Raw genomic sequence first — 18,963 nt, 5'->3', positions numbered from 1 at the left:
ATAACATGAAGCTAATATTTAATATTTAATATCTAGGGTCTCCCCTTTAAAGTCTTTCACTAATCCTCAGTAACACTTCTTGCTCCTCGGCCGAAAGCAATATCCCATCAGGCACCGAAATATCACCGTGTTCTACTATCAACCGCCGAGGAACATCAGTCAGACTATCCTCATAATGACTAGGAACACTAGCTGTTTCCTTATGAATAGCCTCTTCAACATCCCCCCGAGATGACGACAGAGGATGTGATGTCCACCAGTACAACGGATACCGACGCTGGATATTGTTGATGACCACGGCCGCAGCCTGCATAAGCGTGACTCCAAGCAACATGACTGGGAACAGAAACCAGCCCAACGCAACAGTCGGAGAGTGTGTCACTGCCAGAAGAGCAGTTGCACCCGCCGGCGGGTGTGTAGTATTGGTGAGTAGCATGACAGCCGTGGTAAGAGCACAAGCCAGAGCACCCCCAAGCTCAGTATACGCTTCAGCACCAGGATCCAAGGCGAACAACTTCGATATCCCGACACCAAAGAAACAGGCAATGACCTGGCTCAGGATTGCATTGCGTGGTTGTGCGAAAGGCGACTCGATCGCACCGAATTCAATCACTGCCGCCGCACCCTATCATCAAAGAATCATAAGAGTCAGCCTTAGGTTGTTCTTGTTCCACTCTCTACTCTAGCATCAGACAATCATAACTCACAAAACTGCCGATTATCACTGTCGCATCACGTGCTTCAAAAGAAGGCACTCGTTTCGAAACAGATGCCACCAAGGCCACTCCGCAAAACGCCCCAACTAACGACCACAACGCGACCAGGATATTGCCTATTGGTTTGGGAGGCCTGTCCCGGTATCCCAGCATATAGGCGACCGGTCTTGGTATGAGATGCCATCGTGGTGCCGGCACAAACGGGTTCAGATACCGATCGATATCGAAATTCCAGGTCGTCGGGTGGGATAGGGTTACCGGTCCATGCGGGGATGGTGCCATGCTGGGTTTGCGATGACCAAATATGCTCTACGCTCTGGTAGGGTTTCTAGTGATCTGATAGCAGTACCAAATCCGATGAAGACATCTCACTGTGGGGTTCAGCCTTGTCGGGAAATAAAGAAAGAACCTTCCATCTACCGCCATACCGGTTAGTGAGCAATACCTCATGTGTGCGGTTTAACACGCAACCCTTCTCTCTTTCTCCGCGGATGTCAAATCTCCGACGTCCCCAAAGGTGTTGATGCCAGGTCCAATTTCTTGTCCACTCAGCGGATTTGCATTTAGTAACATAAACTACCGTTTGGGACTAGCGGCTTGGCATAGCGTCATTCGGCTTGACCATATTTCCTATTCCGTCGGCATCTTATAGATGCGCTCTATGCTTCAGTCTCACTACGAATGAAATACATATATTGGCTGTTATGGAGTATCACTGAAGTAAGAAATAGAGTTGATTTTTCCACACAAACCAGCTCTCGCAGCTATTGTGTTATATACCCAATAACAGAGCATCCATCTATACTAAAGAATAGTGAGATATAAAGAAGAGAATCAAATCTCACCCCCAACATCCCTTAAACACTCCTCGCCCTCCCCAATAACCAACGGCAACCCAACACACCAAGCGCGCGGATACTCCATCCCCCACTTCGCCATAAGCGCCCTAAGATCCGCCTCATGACCAGGAACAACGTTTACAAAAACCCGATCCCCATGGGATCTTGGCTCAGAATGTACAGCGCCCTTGTCCTCACCAACCCGGAAGAAAACACACTCCCCCGCTGACGCCTGCACAGTCCCATGTCCGCCCAGCTCAACGGCCAGCCGTGCTCGCACCGACTCCGCCGCCATGGCGCAGCCGACGCAGCGCACGGAGACGCAGATGTGGTTTGGGTCTGCGGCGCGGGCGGCGGTTTTGACGGCTTGTTGAGTGGCGCGGGCTAGGTGGTTTGTTGTAGGTGGGATGAATAGGGTTCCAGGGCCTAGGAGGGTTGTTGTGAGTTTCCAGTTTGTCGGGGTTGGGCTTATAGATGGGATTTGGGCAGTTGGGGGCGTAGGTGCCGGGTAATAGTCATGATGGTTGGTTTGTAAATTTGAGGGTAAGATTGGAGTTGAGAGATCCTGGTTTGTTGTTGGTCCTGTCCAGGTGGATTTGAGTAGATTAGTGATTGGCGACAACAGCGATTCACGTCTGTGTTTTATTGGTGGTATGAGTGGGGAGAAGAATAAATCGTCCGTGTGCCAGCGTGGGGTGTCGAATTCGTCCGATCCTTTGCTTGCTCTGATTGTGAGCCAGTAGTGGGATTGGTTGTTTTTGGTCAGGAAGTCGTGGACGTATGCCAGGAAGGAAAATAAGGAGGGCAATATTGAGCCGCTGAGTGTGGCTTCTGCCCAGGTGTTAAAGGAGGATGGCAGATTACATGATTCAAGGCTCAAGAGGGGTCCGCAGTAAGTCCATGAGGACGAGGTGTTGAGAGTAATTGGTTCATCTGGTGGTAGTAGTTCTTTAGACTCGACTGGATATGGAATGAATTGGAAATCCGGTAGCGATTTAACGTCCATTTCACGAATATCTCTTAGCTCAAGATTGAATTCTTCAGGAGGGCCGTGGAACAATTTGGAAAAGCCTTCCGTTCGGGTTCGTATAAGACAAAAATATGCTCAGGCCCCTAGCTCGTGCATACCATGTGACGGTGAGAATCCAGTCAACGGGCTAAGCAGTTAGGGGGGGCCGTTGTTAGGCAGCAATATGGATATGGATATTCAGACGAATTCGGCGTACTTAGGAGATTATTAGACATAGTTTTGGCCGTTGAAGCGATTGTGCAACAAGGCTAAGTACTTAGTTGTCAACTGCAAGGGTATTTTGTATTTATTAGAGCAAAGAATTTCAATTTTCATCCAAGACTTCAATTTATATTGCCTTTTAGCTATCAAGTATATCATAATCATTATTGTATTTTACAAACCCGAGCTTAGACGTCCAAAGTACGCCCAGTGCGGGAACTCTCACGAGCCAACTCGATCAAACGAATGACCTCGCGAGCCTCCGCGCCACTGGCAGGCAGATCGCCCTCACCATTAAGAGCACGAACAAGCTTGCGGTAGTACTCGGTGTAGGTGGGCGGCTCCACGGTAGGAACCACCTCCTTGAAGGGCTTGCCGTCCTTGATAGTAGTCAGAGCGCCGTAACGCTCGCTTGGCTCTCGGCCGTAACCCTTATCCTGGGGCATGATGCCGGCCTTAAGCTGATCTTCTTGGATATCAAGGTGATACTATACAATCATGTCAGTTTTACTTTTCTTTACATCCGTAGTCTGGGCAAGTGTATGCTCTTACCTTCTTGAAGCTACCCTTGTCACCGCGCACCCAGAAGCGCAGCTGCTCATCCTCGGGGCTGACCACGGTCGCCTTGGCGGTAACCAATAGGCCGCTGGCATATTGCAGCAGAACGGTGAAGGAGTCCTCGTATGAAGACGAGCTGGCCGCCCGGGCGGAGCCAATGAAACCGGTCACCCGCGCGGGGAGACCGAGCAGGTGCACGGCCTGGTCGAGGAGGTGGGTTCCGAGGTCGTAGATTGCTGAGCCGCCAGGGATGACCTTATTCTTCCACTTGTGAGAGTCGGAAGCTGGCTCCTCGGGACGGTGGCGGTCGAAGTGGGTCTCATACTCGGAGATGCGGCCGAGAGAGCCGTTCTTGACGAGTTTGGAGAGGGTCACGAAGTCGGCATCGAAGCGGCGGTCTAGGGTAGGCATTAGTAGGAGTCTTAATACGTTAGACGATGAAACATACTCTGGAACACGGCAAGCTGCTTGTTGTTCTTCTTCGCAATGGCGACGAGCTCATCGGCTTCCTGGGTGGTGGGGGTAAAGGGCTTCTCGCAGACAACTATGTTCCACGTTAGTTTCTATACCCAATTGCTATTCGGCACTTCTGGGCACTTACCGTGCTTGCCAGCCTCCAGCGCCAGCTTGGACAGCGCAAAGTGAGAATCGGGGGCAGTAGTGATGATCACTACGTCAATTGCGGGGTCTTGGACCATCTCCTCAGTGGTACGGAAAGACTTAACACCGGGGTGATCCTTCTCAGCATCATCGTCTTGCTTCGGGGTGCGCTGAACAATTGCATAGAGCTTGAGTTCGGGGACCTCCTTCACGAAGGGAATGTGGAAGATCTTTGCGCTGAAGCCGTAGCCAACAACGCCGACATTGTAAGTCTTGCTAGCCATGGTGGATTATAGATTGAGATTTAATTAAGGGAGGAATTAGGAGGGGCGGGGACTACCTAAGTATTTATATGTTGTACTTTGGCCCCGGAAATCATTTAACGGGGAGAACGTGGGAAGGTCCTGGCGACGGCAACGTTGACTCAAGTGGGGGTCGCCCCAAGGGCCGAGTCGGTTTCCCCGATGTGGCAATGTTCGACTCTACTTTATACATCTACCCGGAGCACTCTACGCCTAATTATTAATGAGTCTTGACCTATGGCATGAATCCCTCCCACTGCCAGTGTCCACGAACCTCTCGGACAAATGTGTACTACAGGTCTCTTGGAGAGATTAAAGAACAATGAGCATAGCTCTTAACGGATACCGGAGTCTCTATTTGATGGAACCAATGAAATGGAATGGTATGATTCTTCAAGAGACTAAAAATTATTGAGGCGGAAGTTATCCGCTAGATCTCCGCCATGGTTCCTCCTGCAAGAATCGCCATTCCTTAGTAGCGGCTTATGCCGCTCTGTCCCGCTTGCGTCATTTACCTTTTTATGTAGCATCTATGCCTGCACCCCCACACACCTTGTAACTTCGATGGCATCCTGTTTAACCCAATCGCGGTTAGCTACACCGAAAGCTTCTTTGATGATTCCAACTTACCCGCAATCCTTCGGGTTGGTTAAGCTGACTCTCATACACCAAGTTCGGGTTCCCGACAAATTGGAAAGTGGGCACGTCATCTTTACCCACAAAGGACTCTACCGTCCGTTCGCCCATCCCGGTAGTATTATATGCCTGGGAAGGTCCAGCCTTGGCCGCCTCACGTTTCTGTTCCACCGTGCTGCGGACGTATTCCAGATATGGTGGGTTGCCCGGATGAAGGACATTGTCAGCAGCGAGCACTGAACCTGGCGCAATAGCCCCAAAGTGCTCACACAGCTTGAGGTCAGTGGTGTACGCCGGTTTGTAATGATCAATGAAAAGAAGTTCCACTTTCTTCACTTCGCCCAAGGTGAGTAGTTTGTGTAGCGACACGTCGCTTCGACCAACGATTATACGCACAAAGTCACGCAGTCCAGCTAGCTCGACAAGCATATTGGCAATTGCGGCGAACTCTGGGTTCAACTCGAGACTTAAGTAGCGTTCGCCGCCGTTTCGACGGACTGCATCACCGAATAAGATCGCAGAGTATCCCACGTAGCAACCGAGCTCGATCATGGTCTTTGGCTTGAGTTCATCGATAAGGTTGGTGACGACTTTGCCCTTTTCGGCGCCAACATTCATAAAACGGTATTGTTTCTCAAACTCGTGAATCAAATCAATCACTTTTTGAGGATGGCCCTGGATTTCATCCAGGTTTGGCTGTTCATAGACGTAATGCAGAAGCTGCAGCTCCTTGCCGGCGTCGCTCTAGAGTATGAGTTAGCGTTCATTTCTCACAGTCAGAGGGTCAGAATACAATTCTTACCGCGGGAACTGGTGTAGACATGACGTGAAGTTAGAGCAAGGGAATTGGATAAAATGATCCAGGTAATTCTATCTGGACATGCTGATTTATAGATGGCAACTCACCTCGGGGTTAACCCTGGATATACTTCGGGTAAAGGCAGTAGATAAGTCCGAGTCGGACCACGCACACCACTCATCATTCATCATTCACCATTCCTTAGTAGATGGCGTTATCACCATTCCAAGTCTGGAAATTCATATACCTCGGAGATACCTTTTCAGGTAATCAGTACCGAGCGCACTAGTTTGATAAAGGGTCGGAAACCTGATCCCATGTGGTAAACCCGGGCATTTCCTAGCCCTGGAGGTTAGATCCGAGACCCGCGCCGTTAGTTCTAGATAAATTTACCCAAAGATCTAGATCATCCAAGTTCTTCGCATAGATCGAGGTGTTTAGGTGTTTAAATGTTTAGTCTTGAAAGTGCATCGTCACATTGTCACACCGAGCTAGATCTGCAGCCCAAGCCCCTCACCTAATTAATACCCAGCCACCACCAACTCACATTTTCACTCCTTGTCAGCGACCATGTCCTAGGTATACTTCAGATTAGCCTTTCGAGGTTCATTGTTTTCAATACCTATGGTCAAATGACCAGGCATATTTATCTGTTCGTCGCGGTGAGACACAGACTCAGCATGTCCATCAAATCCGCCCAAGCTTCGGTGTCAGCGGGGACTTTGCCACGAGTATTCTGGCATCTCCTTCGAATATGCCTTTCATTCTCGTTGTTATTTGTCGATAACACCATTCTCGTGGTCGCGAAATTATTATCCTATCTCCAATCAACGGCTAATCGACGCCGAGCGACCCAACGGAATGTACGTTTTTACCCGAAAACAATCCTCATCACGGGCATAGGTACGACTCACGGCCTGACTCTGGCAAGATCATGGGCTGTAGAAGGCCACCGTGTGGTTGGCGCCGATGTTACAGACCTAGATCTACCCGTGCGCTCCGGAGGGAGCATGTCAAAGGCCCTGGTGGCATTCTACCGGATGCCCAAGGCCCATTACATCTCCCGGCTACTTGACGTTATTCACCGCGAAAAGGTCGATCTGTGGATTCCATGCTCGCCCAAGGTATCTTCCATTGAAGATGCGACGGCCCGACAGGTCGTTGAGAGTCGCACTAGCTGCAAGTGTATCACCTTCGACACCGAATTGGCGGCTTGCTTCGCTCATCCTGATTCTTTCAGACAGTATGTGGTTGAGAGAGGCCTTCCTGTGCTTGAGTATCACAAGGTCCAATCGCGTGACTCTGTGCACAAGATCTTGCACCGGTCGCCCTCCAAATCTTACCAGATCTTCCGAGCATTTCCATCTGCGAATGAGAAGGCTATGCTCTTGCCGAGACGTACGCTGAGCAAGACATACACAGTGGTTAGCGAGATCCAGATTTCCAAGGATCGGCCCTGGATTTTGCAGCAACAACCTCGTCTTGGAGAGATATTCGCAGACCTACTGATTGTGCGTGGCCATGTTCAAGCCATCAAGGTTCGGGTTTCGGATTCTGGTTCATCTACTTGGGGTGCATCGCGTCTAGACGAAGCTCTGGCCGCTTCGGTCCAGAGGCTCATGCAGACATTGGCAGCCAAAGGCGGTGTTCGCTTGACAGGTCATCTCTCCGTCAGACTCATGGTCGACGAGGAGTTCGACGCGAACTCTGTCCGACACACTATCTACATCGCCGGCTGTACACCTGGTGCCAAAGCTGTCGATAACTTGCTGTATAATGTACCTTGCCCCATTGCAGGGTATCTCTCTGTGTTCCCTTCCGATCCAGTCGATACAGCCAACATAGCAGCGACACTGTCATCAACCCGTTCAGCACCAACGTTTGCCCGATCTGCCATTCTTCCCGCTGCTTTCTTGCAGTTTTCGTTATTTCACTTTGCGCTTACGGCTCTTGAAGTTGTTGAGGCAGAGCTAGTGAGACTGTTGTTTTGGAAAGACCCCCTGTTCTCTTTTCTTGATCCGGTTCCGTGGTGGTGGCAAGTTCATGTCTATCAACCTTTGCGCGAGATCTGGGTGTTGATGAAACAAACACGAGAAGCAGGATTGACTTGATGTATTTCTCTTTATTTCCCTTTATGTTAGCATGAGTATACGAGAAACGAGACTATGATGTCAAGTGACAGGCATACGCCAAGCAAAGTGTGGCGGAGTTCCCGAAATAGTAACGGACTGTCGCCTGGGCGATGTGGAGGACGTACGTATGCCCTATAGAAACAAGAGGGTCGGGCAGAGAGATTAATCGTCGGATTGAATATTGAACTCTTCAATTTACATTTATCTATCGTTCTGATTATAATAATTGCAAAGTTGCGACATTGCGACGGAAAGGCGAACAGAAAAAAAAAACAAAACAAAACAAACCGACACTTTTCTCCACGCAGCCTGGCCAAGACAGACCCCCCCCGGTCTCATTCTTCAGGTCTCGACTCTGTTCTTGTCTCATCTCTCACCTTTTTTTTTTGTGCCATATGACTTCACGATAGACTATCTCCTCACTCCGATACTACCCCCTCCCTTCCCTCCGGGTCACCCAAAGCGCAACACCCTTGCAGCGCTCCTACACATAAGATGAAGTTTCAAATGCCGTCAGGCGGAAGCCTCGGACGGACAAAAAACATAATACATTTCGTACAAGGATTCACTATCTTCCTTGCATGGGCTTTAACCATCGCTATCTGGACTAAAGGAGACGGCATCGATGGACGCACAGGCTGGTACTGGGGTCTGGTGAGTCTTCCATTCCTACGTTTCTGATATATAAGAAAGAGTTCCTCGACTGACGTACCATCGCATGGCAGTGCTGGTTGAGTATTCCCGGTCTGGTCTACCTGGTGGCAGTGCCAATGTGGCCACGTGCCCGACGCTTCGGTAACGTGTATGCCTTCGCCTGTGTCGACATTCTCTATTCGATTCTCTGGCTCAGTGCTTGGATCTGTCTCGCTTCCTACGTCGCCCAAGGAAAATCCAAGGGCTCGAGCAGCTCCGACGACAAGTCCAGCTCGGACTCCAAATCCACCACCAAGAGAGCCGATGACAAGAGCACCAAGACCGGATGCGATAATTGGGCATACGGAAGCTCTTCCAAGTGCAAGCTGAGCGAGGCAACTACAATTATTGGTGTTTTCATTTTGTACGTGAATTCCTTCTAACTGCGCGACACAGCGGTCCTTTGAATGAAACTAACCGTCAAAAAGCATCCTCTTCGCCATCACCGCCTGGATGTCCTTCCGCAACGTGGTGCACTTCCGCCGCACCGGAACCCTCCCCGACGCCGTCTCCGACCCCACCTTCGCCGCGCAGAGCAAAGCCGCCTTCTCGTCGAACCCAGCCCATGACTTCGAGGAGGATGAGGATGACATCCGTTCCGGCCGAGGCGGCGGCATGGGCGCCTCGTCCCGCGGCGATCGGGATGAGGACTATGCGCTCCTGCACCAGAGCGAGGTGGATGATCTAGGCAGCGCACACGGCCGGACCGCGATGCAAGGCTCCTACGATCCCACCGCCCCGGCGCCCGGAGGCATCCTTCATGATTATAACAACACCGGCTACGGTGGTGCTCATGGCCAGCACTATGCGGAGCCCTCTACCCAGTACAACCCGTCGGATTACACCCCGTCTGAGTATACTGCTCCCACTGGGTTTAACGGCCCGTCGGTGAACTACGGTAGGCGGCCGAGTTAAGTAAAGGGTGTTGTCAGTGTACATGGAGGCATAGCTCAATGAAATACCCGGGAATTGATGAGTTGTCTTGCTTTTTTTTGCGCCTTGGATATTGACCATGGAGCGGTGTTGGGCGCATCGCTGTTTACTCTGGGCTGATGCCCTTGTCTTTACTTTGTTTCTCAGCGGTCTTTGGCTCTGGGATTACGATTATATGTCCTGCTTTTGTTGAATTGGATCTAGCAAAATATAGATGTATTGCATTGTAAAATCATGTGTTCCGGGGGTGTTTTGTAGATGATATCTCCAGGGCTGAGATATGATCTGCCTGTCCGAAACAAATATCCTTTTTGGAGAATTTGAAGCAATTGTGTATGTTCACCTTTTTATGATCGTATCCCATTAATTATCTTTTCACCTCTCACTGTGGCTCATAGAAGAAAAGAATAGTGATAGATAGCACAAGGTACGAGTATTCTGCCACCGCTTTCCTATCAGTGGGTTTATGGACAGCTTGCCCTCTTGTCATCACCATCTCTTGACAAGTACAAACCCGAATATTGACCTCAAAGTGAGCCGTGCTTTGTAAAAAAAACTAAACAATACACACAGGACTGTACCTTGTATGGATTAACCCATCCCCCCATCAGACCTTCCCATTCCACCACCGAAACACCTGCCCAGTCACACCACAGCGCATATACTAACAACCCGAGAAGCAACAGCCGACTTTACAACCCCAACACCGAGACCTCCGGTCTCCCCAACCCCAAAATGGCTAGTGAAATCGATCTCTACAACCAATACCCATTGTACATGGACCCAGCCACCAAAGCACTCTCACTCCCACACTCATCCGCCCAAACACCCTCCCAAACAGCCGCAATCAACACCGAGCTGGAAGAACTGAACCAACTACACCGCGCCCTAATCAGCCTCGACCCACCCAACATCCCTCCGGCGCCCCTCCCCGTAAACCCCAAGCGCAGCGCACAGATCTCCAAACTCCGCGACAGCGCCAACACCGCCCACCGCAAATCCAACTACGAAGAGGCAATCAAGCTGTACTCGTACGCCATCGACATGGGACTCAGCCGGCCAGGCTGGGAGCCTATTGGCGTTGCGCGCGAGGAGTTGTCTGGTCTTTATGCGAACCGTGCGCAGGCGCATATGGCGTTGCAGGCTTGGCCTGAGGCGTTGGTTGATGCTAAGGCTAGTGTTGACTCGAAGCCTGTCCAGAATGTTAAGGCTTGGTGGCGTATCGCTAAGTGTCTTGCGGAGATGAGTCGCTATGAGGAGGCGCGCAAGTTCTTGCATAAGTCGCTTGATATTGAAGGGAAGGATTCTGAGGGTGGGAAGGAGTTGTTTGCATTGCTTGGGGAGGTAGATAGGGCTTTGTTGCGGGGATCCTCGGCTTAAAATTGGTCTATCCTTTTTGTTTCTGTGTTTTGGCTAGACTGTATTGAGGCTTTATGGTTTATTTGGTTTTGACTACATGATTCCCTCCCTGTTGGGATGTTTCGAGGCGTTTATGTGATTTATATGTTGTCGCCACACTCTCCGTCCGTTCATCTTCGCCGTTACTCGCATGAAGATTTATTATTCTTGTCGCCTTTCAAGGTTGAAACCTTGTTCCGTTTCGTGCCTTTGCTTTTCTACAAAAAAAAAAGGGTCTTCATATAACATGAAATAGTAACAGGCTAGCATCTTTTACAAATAAGCAAAGTTAGGTCAGACTCTGCTTGATATATATAAGGTCATCACCTAGGCATACAACGTATTTGCCCAAGTATATCCATTCCTTTTCAATCTTCTACTTCATACCATCTCCAGCACCTCCAGGGCTACTTAGGTACCTAGGTATATACCCTGATTACTTCCTGTAGCTATCAGAACAAAGATTATCAGACTATAACCATGTTCCTTCCAGGGTTCTCTTCCTGTTCACTTTGCAAGTAATCGTGGGAGAGTCAGATCCATTGCAAAAAATGACCTTGCGACTAAATTCCCAGGGCGCTTCCTTAAGGCGCTTCCTTAAATTTCCCCTCGCCTTCTATGCTGGTTCGCTTCTTGTTCACTGGAGTTTAAATTCTAAGCCCTCTTATCTGTTGATCGCTGTGTGTGTAGTTGATGTTTTCACTCACAATTGAAACTATATTAACTTGTTTCGCGTCTCTTTAATATCCCGAGACAATGGCAACATATATCTTCATATAATAGAAAAATATACTGGATTCCAGAAAGTCTAGAAGGCAGGAAAAGGAACTTATATACAAGAAGTACACGCTGAGAAAACCACCAATCCAAAGCAACGTCGAATCTCATCAAAATCAAACCAAAACACTAGACCCATCGCTATTCTTACATGCACAAGAACTGGCGTTAGCAGCCACCTGCGTCGGTGTACGCGCAAAGCTAGGAGGCACATCAAGGACCGGGTTCCGGTCAAAGAAGTTACGAGGACGCAGAAGAAGTGTCATTGGCTCCGCAGGCATAATCGGGTAATCCTCCGGCGCGGGGAAGTGTGTTAGACCGAAAGTGTGCCAAAGCACGACATCGGTGTTATCAATGGAACAACCGGGTCCAGCAGCTTCGATCCACGCCGGTAGACCCTCCGAGGGCTCGCCAGAGGTCTGTGGGACGTGGCGTCCAGCTGGGTGGACTTGGTCGTCGTCATCTAGAGAAACGGGTTAGAAAAGAACACGATATAAGAAAGGGGGAGTGGAACAAACTCACATTTAGTGACATGGACGGCATGGCGTGCGAATCCAGCTCGCTTCCATACTAGTCCACCGGCCTTAGGAAGCAGGGGAGGAACATCGCGGCTGACGAGCTTGTAGCTGACGGGCTTCTTGCTGTATGGGTTCAGCTTGTTGGTATTAGCCATGTCCCAGGTACGGCTGGTAGACCCGTCATAGTCGGACATTGCTTCGAGGGGTGTGGAGAACTTCGTCTTTTTCGCGTAGAAGGCGTTTCCATACTTGTTCTTGGCACTGCCGACTTCGCCGGGTCCTTGCACTGCATCTACCTGGAAGACGGTATTGCTTGGCCCGTCGATGTTCGGGTCTACACGGAGACAGAACAGGTGCTGGTGGTTGTGGGCGTTGACGCCAGGGTACACCTCAGTTCCCCAGCCCTTAGTATCCTCGCCAGGGTTCATAGCGTAGGTGTTGAGGATTCCAGTCAGCTTGATCTCGAGCTGGATTGTACCGTCTTGGTGGAAGATCCAGTACACGCAGTACTCGTAATTTGCTGCGGTGAAGATCTGCGAGATGATGAGCTTTCGGCCGCGAGTTACGACCATCGACTCGTCGCGAAAATCGGTGTGCTTGAATAGGATGCCGGCATCTTCTTCGTGGATGCAGATGGCGTTCTTGATGATTGTGCTGGCGCCGGCACGGTTGACAAATGCCGCGTCCATATAGTGGATTGCGCCCTTGCAGTCGCATCCCAGTGCCAGGCTGTTGGTCATGTATCCGCCGCCGTACTCGCCCAGGTCGAATGCGTGCTTACGTTGGTGGGGATGTTCCGGGTTGCCGTATGGCACGACCATCTCGGCCAGTGAAAGACGCCAGAAGACAGGACGCACGTTGCCCTTGTCGTTGAAAGTGATGTTGTTCAGGACAATGCCTTCGCGGTAGTTGAAGCCGACGTGGATGTTCCAGTTCTGCCATTCGATTGTGCGTCCCTTGACCTCGAAAGACACACCCTCTGGCTGGGTGATGTGAATTGGCTTAATATCGGTGCGGTATCCACCTTCTTTCTCGATTGCGGCAGGGTGGTAGTTGTTTGGAGCGGCCTTGCTAACCGGTCTCCGCACAGGCGGCACGTCAATGTGGATGATCTCCTTGGTCTCGGCGTTGTAGATGGGACAGAAGTCCAAGGGATAGGTATATTGGGAGTCATCGGGATGAGGGCGGTAGTACATAAGGGCTTGTTGAAGACGGACACCGGTTCCAAAGCGCTCATCGTATCCAATTGTCCATGCTAGAATGCCATTTGATTAGTATCAACCTCCGATAAATGAGGGAAGTTCACTTACGGTCACAGTAGACTTTGTGCATATCCTCCTTCGGAATTCCAATGATACCACATTGCTCGATGACCTTAGCATCCTTGCGTACAACATGTTCAACCTCCTGCAAATCCTCCATGGTGATCAGAGGCTGAACATTCGGTGTGTGTTGCCACTTGATGATCTTCTTCTGGTCTAGATCAACCACACCATCGTAGATCTTACCGCCTGGTGCAATGGCAACAATATCAGCCGCTCGAGCAGGGCGAGGAGCATTCTCTGGATCAGCCACCCAGGCCATCATTTGGGCCTTGCGGGGCTCATATAGAGTGACCGCATTGAAGTTGAGCGGGCCATATTCTTTGCGGACAATGCCAACAACCGCATCAATTTCCACTGTAGAGAGAGGATCAAGTGGGTGAGGCGGCGGCGCAGTGGCGTTGACCTGGTGAGTCAATTGTTGTAGTCGGTCGAGAACCATGCTGTGCGAGAAGTATATAGATGGAGATGATTTCAATGTGATGAGGGTAAAAGTGCCAACCGTGGCAAGCAGTCGCTAGAGAGTCAAAGACAATATACTCGCTTGGTTCTCCTTCAGATCCGGGCTTGCAGACTATTTAACAAGCAAGTCGTATGTCCGTAGCGTTGGAGGTATACTTCTATCCGATTAGATAAAGCCTATTTGCGGAGGCCGGATCCGATGTCCTGATTGGGATTAGCGTGCTATCTCCAATCCCAAAAGAGCAAAGAGATGCGTGTCTGCATCTTGATATTGATATCATCTCTGCGTTATTCATGTCGTTTGTCACATCGCGGGGTCGTACTAGATAATTCGCATGAGCGTCCTCAATTGGGATCGCACACTTGACCTCAATGAGGGCTTGGAGCTGCGGGCTTTGTCACCTGAGAAGATGTCCCGATATGTTGAGAATATCCCATGGGAGGTTACGAAGTCCACTGGGACAAGTCGAAATGAGCCGTGGATCTACAAAATCAGGCCAAATTGAGCGAACAGAAACCAGAATTCCTATACATAGGACACAGACAGGTCCGATCTAGCTACAGCAAGAAAAGAAGAAAAAGCGACCTAGATCACAAGAACGAAAGGCACAAGGCCACAATAGAGCCTATCAACGCCTCGTAAATGGATTCAAAACCAGCCACATCAAACGCCAGGCACCTTCCTGCCCAACACCTTCGTCCAGACGCAAGAACCCCGCACAGGCAACGAGACCTACGCAAGGCCATAGGCGTGAAGACAATGCCGAATATTGAAGAAAAAGAACACGATGTTCTCGTGTCTATGTACATACATCATATCATACCAACCCCAGGTGCGTCAGGGACTGTGTCTCATACCCGGCCCATTTGATAGGCTCCGGGAGTCGGGGCATTGTAGCCAGCTCCGTGGTGCTGAGGTGTGTGGGCGCCAGCTCCGTGAGACCCAGTATTGGGAGTGCTGGGGGTGCCGCCCGAGTAAATGGTGGCACCATTGAGATTTGGCGTTTGCTGGGCCATGTTGTAGGCTACTGCGGGCATTTGTCCGTTGAGGCCCCAGATTTGGCCGGAATATTTGCTGTCGTCAATTTCCCCTCCGAAAATGAGCTGGCGCGTCTTCCAGTAGATCTCGCCGGTCACTAGGGAGTCTGAGCCAGCCTGGTGAGCGATTCCAACGCGTTTGACGCCAAGTTCATCGGCAATGTCTTGCAAACCAGATTTCTGGCCTAGGTTGGTCAGAATCTGTGCTGCAGCCTGAGTGAGAGGAGAACCGTTGACGGCTTGATTGCGACCAGCGTGCTTCATGAGGTACTTGATGTCGTAAAGTGACGGGAAGAAGATTGTAAGAAGCTTGTGGAACTCCTCTTCATTTTCTGGAAGCTGGGAGCAGAGCATGATCTTCATCAAGTAGCCAAAGTCGTACCCGGAGTGGAAAGAAACCCAGTGGACGTCATCTAACAGGACTAACCCAGAGCTAATAAGAAGAGCACCGAACTCGAAGGGATCAATGCCGTTCTTTTCGTGCATGGCAAAATCGATTCCAGATTTGGCAAGCATGGCTGTTGACTCCTGGGCGTACATGTCTCCTTCGAGTGAAAATCGGAAGTTGAACTGCCATGTGCAGGGAGCGGGTACACCATACGCTTGCCCATTGACATCAGTGCCTGAGGCTGGAGGGACCTCTCCTTCGTCGTTGAATAAGGTGATGCCTAATTGGATCATCTTCAGAAGATCGACATTACATCGGAGGGTCTGATAATGGTAATCTGCTTTGTTCGAAAATGACCCGATCGGCCGAGCAACAATACCAGGGAATTCGGTATCCTGGGTCATAGTCAGTAAACCTTACTCAAAGGAGACATCCGTAGTTGATGCTTACCATGCTGATGTAAGGGTACTTGTCGACCAACTGCCTCAGCACCGCCATCTCATGGGCCAGGTTGTGCTTCCAGACATCTCTAATTCTTGACTTAACTGCACCACCCTTTGCTTCGAGCGCTAACCGACCGTCGTGACCCTGGTGTAGTTGCTGTTGTTGCATTTGCGCACCGCGCGCGAATCCCATCTGTGCCGCATGACTAGCCAGACCGGTGCCGCCGCCATCACCTGCACCAGCTCCCGGGAAACCGCCTACCGCCATACCATTTGCAATTCCGCCAGATAGTGTAAAAGGGTTGATGTTGGTATTCGGATTGCCTGCGAAACCAGGATGACCAAGCGAGGGGGGAGGTAGCGTTCCAGATTGTGCGTGTGCGGGGTGTTGAGATTGGAGGTGAGCTTGTTGTATGTTGTATGGAGCGTTCAAGCCAGATGGCCCATATCTGCCAACGGGAGGTGGCATTTTGTTGTCTCGAGGATGCGCATGGATGAAGTGACAGTTTCGTCCCTCGAAGGCGGGAGAGCTACTTGGTCTACCGTATTCGGTTAGCGTGGGTAATTGCCAAGCACACCTCTTTTCCTCATCTTCGGCTCCTCACTGTGTCACTTTGCGGTTGATTGCGGACTAAGGGACCAAGTTACAGCCCTTTACATCTTGTTTCTCTTTATTTCCGTCTTTCAGTGATATTTACTACCGGACAACTCCCACAATGCCCGCCCGTAACCCCACCGGTTTCGACCTCGCCCAGTTCAAGGCCGCGGCCTCCCCATCTTCCGTCTGGGCTAAGCGGGATCCATGGGCTCGCAAGTACGTCAAATGATATCGATGTGATGCCAATTGTGATAGGCACTAATGTATTATAGTGAGGCCTGGCGCTACACTGGCCCCTTCAGCAGAGCCAAGCGCTTCAGAGGTCTCTTCCCCGGCTTCGGTATCGCGTCTGTCGCTTTCGCTGCCTACTGCACATACGAGCACTTCTTCTTGAAGGATGATCACCACCACGGCGACGCTCATCACGGTGACGGTCACCACTAAAAGGTTGTCTCTGGAGACCAATTGAGAATGCCGCCGACCGACGGATCATCGAGCGGAGGACGTATACCCCAGGCGACAAGAAAGAGTCGTCTCGCCCCCGCGAGAACCACAGCCGGGTTTTGGATCATAGTGCCTACAGCTTTGCCGAGTCCGGGAGATTTTGTCGTGTTAGGGCGGAGATGCAGCTTCTCGTGGCTCATACGGAGCGTAGCTTCCAGATGGCGCTTTGGGTTTGATTTGTCGAATGTACATAGCTTTTGTTCCACTACCACAACCAGATATTTCTTTATTGTTCGATCAGTGACTCTACAGGGGTTTTGCTATTATATATCATGAGCTGGTTATCAAGGTTGGTTTGGCTTTGAGCTTCTATAAACACGTAATATCATTATCGACATGAACCCCAACTATGCATGTTTGGGACCTCCAACTTTTGTTTGTCCAGGTTACTCCTCGAACACCAGCGCGATACCATCATCACCGGCAGTGACAATACGCTTTCCATCCAAGCCCTGTACGAAACCCATGATGCCACCCGCTTGCTCGCCCTCGTCATTTTCCGTGGCACCCATGTGTCCCTTCCACTCCTGCATCAATCCCTGAGAAGCCGCGGCGGTACCACCGCGTGCGTCCCAGCGTCGGACCACACCATCCAGGCCGACAGATGTGAGCATCCAAGAGCGGTTCTGGTGGGCAGCGGAAGCATTGGCAAGGGGTCCTGAAACAGTGGCACCGAGTTGCTTGCTGCTAGGCAGGAACTCAACCTTGACAACGGCGTTTCCCTCGTGGGCATCCCGAATGTGCCGACGGACTGCAAATCGATGGGCCGCATCATACATCACAATCGAACCATCCACAGATCCGGCAGCAAGGAGGGTGAACGGGGCCTGGGAGAATGAGAGTGACTCAATGTTGTCGGTTTGAGTCTGCAATGCAGCCATGATAGTGCCTGCAGCAGTCGAACTGGCTGTCTGGGAGGGTGCATTTTTGCCCTTACCCTTGGTTGCAGGGGCGCTTGCTGCGATTCGAGGAAGGCCAACGACTCTAATGTGGCCCTCAGCACCACCCACTGCGGCAATACCACCGCTGGGGGAAATGGCAATGGTGTAAAGACCACCCTCCACGGCGAAGCGCTGATCCTCCGCGTTCAATCCAAGAATGGCATTGGTACCCGGGGAGTACTCGATGCCAGCGGCTGCTGCAGCTCCGAAGACGTCGTAGACAAAGAAGCTGGCGTCCTCGGAAACAGTGGCCAGCAGATTGCCATCAGGTGTCCATGCACCTGCAGTGCATGATTCGGTGTGAGAGAAGAAGGTCTGAATAATCGAGATAGGCTGGCCGGGGTCGGTGTGATCGATACGGAAGACCCACGCGCTGCCGTCATTGGAACCTATGGCAATAACATTTTGCGTCCCTTCATTTCCTGGCTGGTAGGGGCACACGGCCATCCAATTGATCTCTTCCACTTCCTGGGCCTCACCAAAGAACTCCCATGCGAGTCCAGTCTTCTGAGGTGTGGTGTCCCGATAAGCTCGCAGCTTGCCATCCAGGCCCGCCGTAATGGCATACTCTCCTGCTGGCTCGGTGAAAACCACGGCATTCACTGTGTCAGTGTGTCCATCGAGCTTGGCCAGAGGTACGAGAGACTCGCGCTCCTTGGGCTGAGGGTTGGATTCATAGCTCGATGGGAACACAGGACGCGGTGCGGGTGTCGAGTCAAAGATGTATGCTGTGTCATCGCCAGAACCGGTCATGACAATGTTGTTGTGAACCGGGTGCTGTGCAACGCAGAATACAGAGTCTGAGTGCGAGTCGAAGTGTGCTGCTGAGTCGTTTTGGAAGGTGATCTCATCTTCGATGGTCATGTTCTCGTCGGCATATTCTTCGTCTTCCCCCTCCGACATGTGATGATCCTCATCACGATCGAAGATCTCTTCAGCATCGTCGGCCTGCAAATAGTCCTCCCCATTCTCGTGATGCGGGTCGTTTGAAGACATTTTTTATTTTTCTCAATTCGTGGGTTGGTGGAAGACGAACAATATGAAGTTGAAAGGAGTGATTGATGAACAGTCACTCGTGATATGACCTGTTCCTAAACAATATTGAAGCAAGAAGCAGGTTGTTAAGGCAACTTGA

The 18,963-nt window shown here is 50.8% G+C and overlaps 12 protein-coding genes across 12 annotated transcripts; 5 read left to right on the top strand and 7 right to left on the bottom strand.

Annotated features, from left to right (window-relative positions):
* Positions 1-46: 46 nt before the first annotated feature.
* N7537_006019 (HPP family protein) lies at positions 47-998 on the bottom strand (the record flags this gene model as incomplete). Its single annotated transcript, XM_056897076.1, has 2 exons — positions 47-625; positions 708-998. The coding sequence occupies 2 exons, from the start codon at positions 996-998 to the stop codon at positions 47-49; spliced, it is 870 nt and encodes a 289-aa protein (XP_056752861.1).
* A 552-nt stretch (positions 999-1,550) lies between these two features.
* Positions 1,551-2,561, bottom strand: N7537_006018 (uncharacterized protein; the record flags this gene model as incomplete). Its single annotated transcript, XM_056897075.1, has 1 exon — positions 1,551-2,561. The coding sequence occupies one exon, from the start codon at positions 2,559-2,561 to the stop codon at positions 1,551-1,553; it is 1,011 nt and encodes a 336-aa protein (XP_056752860.1).
* A 413-nt stretch (positions 2,562-2,974) lies between these two features.
* N7537_006017 (putative NAD binding Rossmann fold oxidoreductase) lies at positions 2,975-4,228 on the bottom strand (the record flags this gene model as incomplete). Its single annotated transcript, XM_056897074.1, has 4 exons — positions 2,975-3,274; positions 3,339-3,742; positions 3,793-3,888; positions 3,946-4,228. 4 exons carry the CDS (start codon positions 4,226-4,228, stop codon positions 2,975-2,977), a joined length of 1,083 nt encoding a protein of 360 aa, XP_056752859.1.
* A 548-nt stretch (positions 4,229-4,776) lies between these two features.
* N7537_006016 (O-methyltransferase) lies at positions 4,777-5,705 on the bottom strand (the record flags this gene model as incomplete). Its single annotated transcript, XM_056897073.1, has 3 exons — positions 4,777-4,818; positions 4,877-5,626; positions 5,685-5,705. The coding sequence occupies 3 exons, from the start codon at positions 5,703-5,705 to the stop codon at positions 4,777-4,779; spliced, it is 813 nt and encodes a 270-aa protein (XP_056752858.1).
* Positions 5,706-6,361: 656 nt separating this feature from the next.
* On the top strand, positions 6,362-7,792 carry N7537_006015 (uncharacterized protein; the record flags this gene model as incomplete). Its single annotated transcript, XM_056897072.1, has 1 exon — positions 6,362-7,792. The coding sequence occupies one exon, from the start codon at positions 6,362-6,364 to the stop codon at positions 7,790-7,792; it is 1,431 nt and encodes a 476-aa protein (XP_056752857.1).
* Positions 7,793-7,923: 131 nt separating this feature from the next.
* Positions 7,924-8,212, top strand: N7537_006014 (uncharacterized protein; the record flags this gene model as incomplete). Its single annotated transcript, XM_056897071.1, is given in 2 exon segments — positions 7,924-7,938; positions 7,952-8,212. The coding sequence occupies 2 exon segments, from the start codon at positions 7,924-7,926 to the stop codon at positions 8,210-8,212; spliced, it is 276 nt and encodes a 91-aa protein (XP_056752856.1).
* Positions 8,213-8,308: 96 nt separating this feature from the next.
* On the top strand, positions 8,309-9,421 carry N7537_006013 (MARVEL domain-containing protein; the record flags this gene model as incomplete). The annotated part of the gene is made up of 3 exons (XM_056897070.1): positions 8,309-8,467; positions 8,539-8,870; positions 8,935-9,421. 3 exons carry the CDS (start codon positions 8,309-8,311, stop codon positions 9,419-9,421), a joined length of 978 nt encoding a protein of 325 aa, XP_056752855.1.
* A 753-nt stretch (positions 9,422-10,174) lies between these two features.
* On the top strand, positions 10,175-10,819 carry N7537_006012 (uncharacterized protein; the record flags this gene model as incomplete). The annotated part of the gene is made up of 1 exon (XM_056897069.1): positions 10,175-10,819. The coding sequence occupies one exon, from the start codon at positions 10,175-10,177 to the stop codon at positions 10,817-10,819; it is 645 nt and encodes a 214-aa protein (XP_056752854.1).
* A 911-nt stretch (positions 10,820-11,730) lies between these two features.
* On the bottom strand, positions 11,731-13,896 carry N7537_006011 (peroxisomal copper amine oxidase; the record flags this gene model as incomplete). Its single annotated transcript, XM_056897068.1, has 3 exons — positions 11,731-12,077; positions 12,137-13,387; positions 13,443-13,896. 3 exons carry the CDS (start codon positions 13,894-13,896, stop codon positions 11,731-11,733), a joined length of 2,052 nt encoding a protein of 683 aa, XP_056752853.1.
* An 872-nt stretch (positions 13,897-14,768) lies between these two features.
* Positions 14,769-16,254, bottom strand: N7537_006010 (CCR4-NOT core DEDD family RNase subunit POP2; the record flags this gene model as incomplete). Its single annotated transcript, XM_056897067.1, has 2 exons — positions 14,769-15,737; positions 15,793-16,254. 2 exons carry the CDS (start codon positions 16,252-16,254, stop codon positions 14,769-14,771), a joined length of 1,431 nt encoding a protein of 476 aa, XP_056752852.1.
* Positions 16,255-16,501: 247 nt separating this feature from the next.
* On the top strand, positions 16,502-16,827 carry N7537_006009 (NADH dehydrogenase [ubiquinone] 1 beta subcomplex subunit 3; the record flags this gene model as incomplete). The annotated part of the gene is made up of 2 exons (XM_056897066.1): positions 16,502-16,599; positions 16,656-16,827. The coding sequence occupies 2 exons, from the start codon at positions 16,502-16,504 to the stop codon at positions 16,825-16,827; spliced, it is 270 nt and encodes an 89-aa protein (XP_056752851.1).
* A 446-nt stretch (positions 16,828-17,273) lies between these two features.
* On the bottom strand, positions 17,274-18,824 carry N7537_006008 (WD40 repeat domain-containing protein; the record flags this gene model as incomplete). The annotated part of the gene is made up of 1 exon (XM_056897065.1): positions 17,274-18,824. The coding sequence occupies one exon, from the start codon at positions 18,822-18,824 to the stop codon at positions 17,274-17,276; it is 1,551 nt and encodes a 516-aa protein (XP_056752850.1).
* Positions 18,825-18,963: the final 139 nt, after the last annotated feature.

Source organism: Penicillium hordei (genome assembly GCF_028827395.1).
Source record: "Penicillium hordei strain IBT 12815 chromosome Unknown utg000003l_segment0_segment0, whole genome shotgun sequence".
Classification (NCBI taxonomy): Eukaryota; Fungi; Ascomycota; class Eurotiomycetes; order Eurotiales; family Aspergillaceae; genus Penicillium; species Penicillium hordei.
Note: the sequence above shows the minus strand (reverse complement) of the source record. Positions and strands in the feature narration are given on the sequence as shown.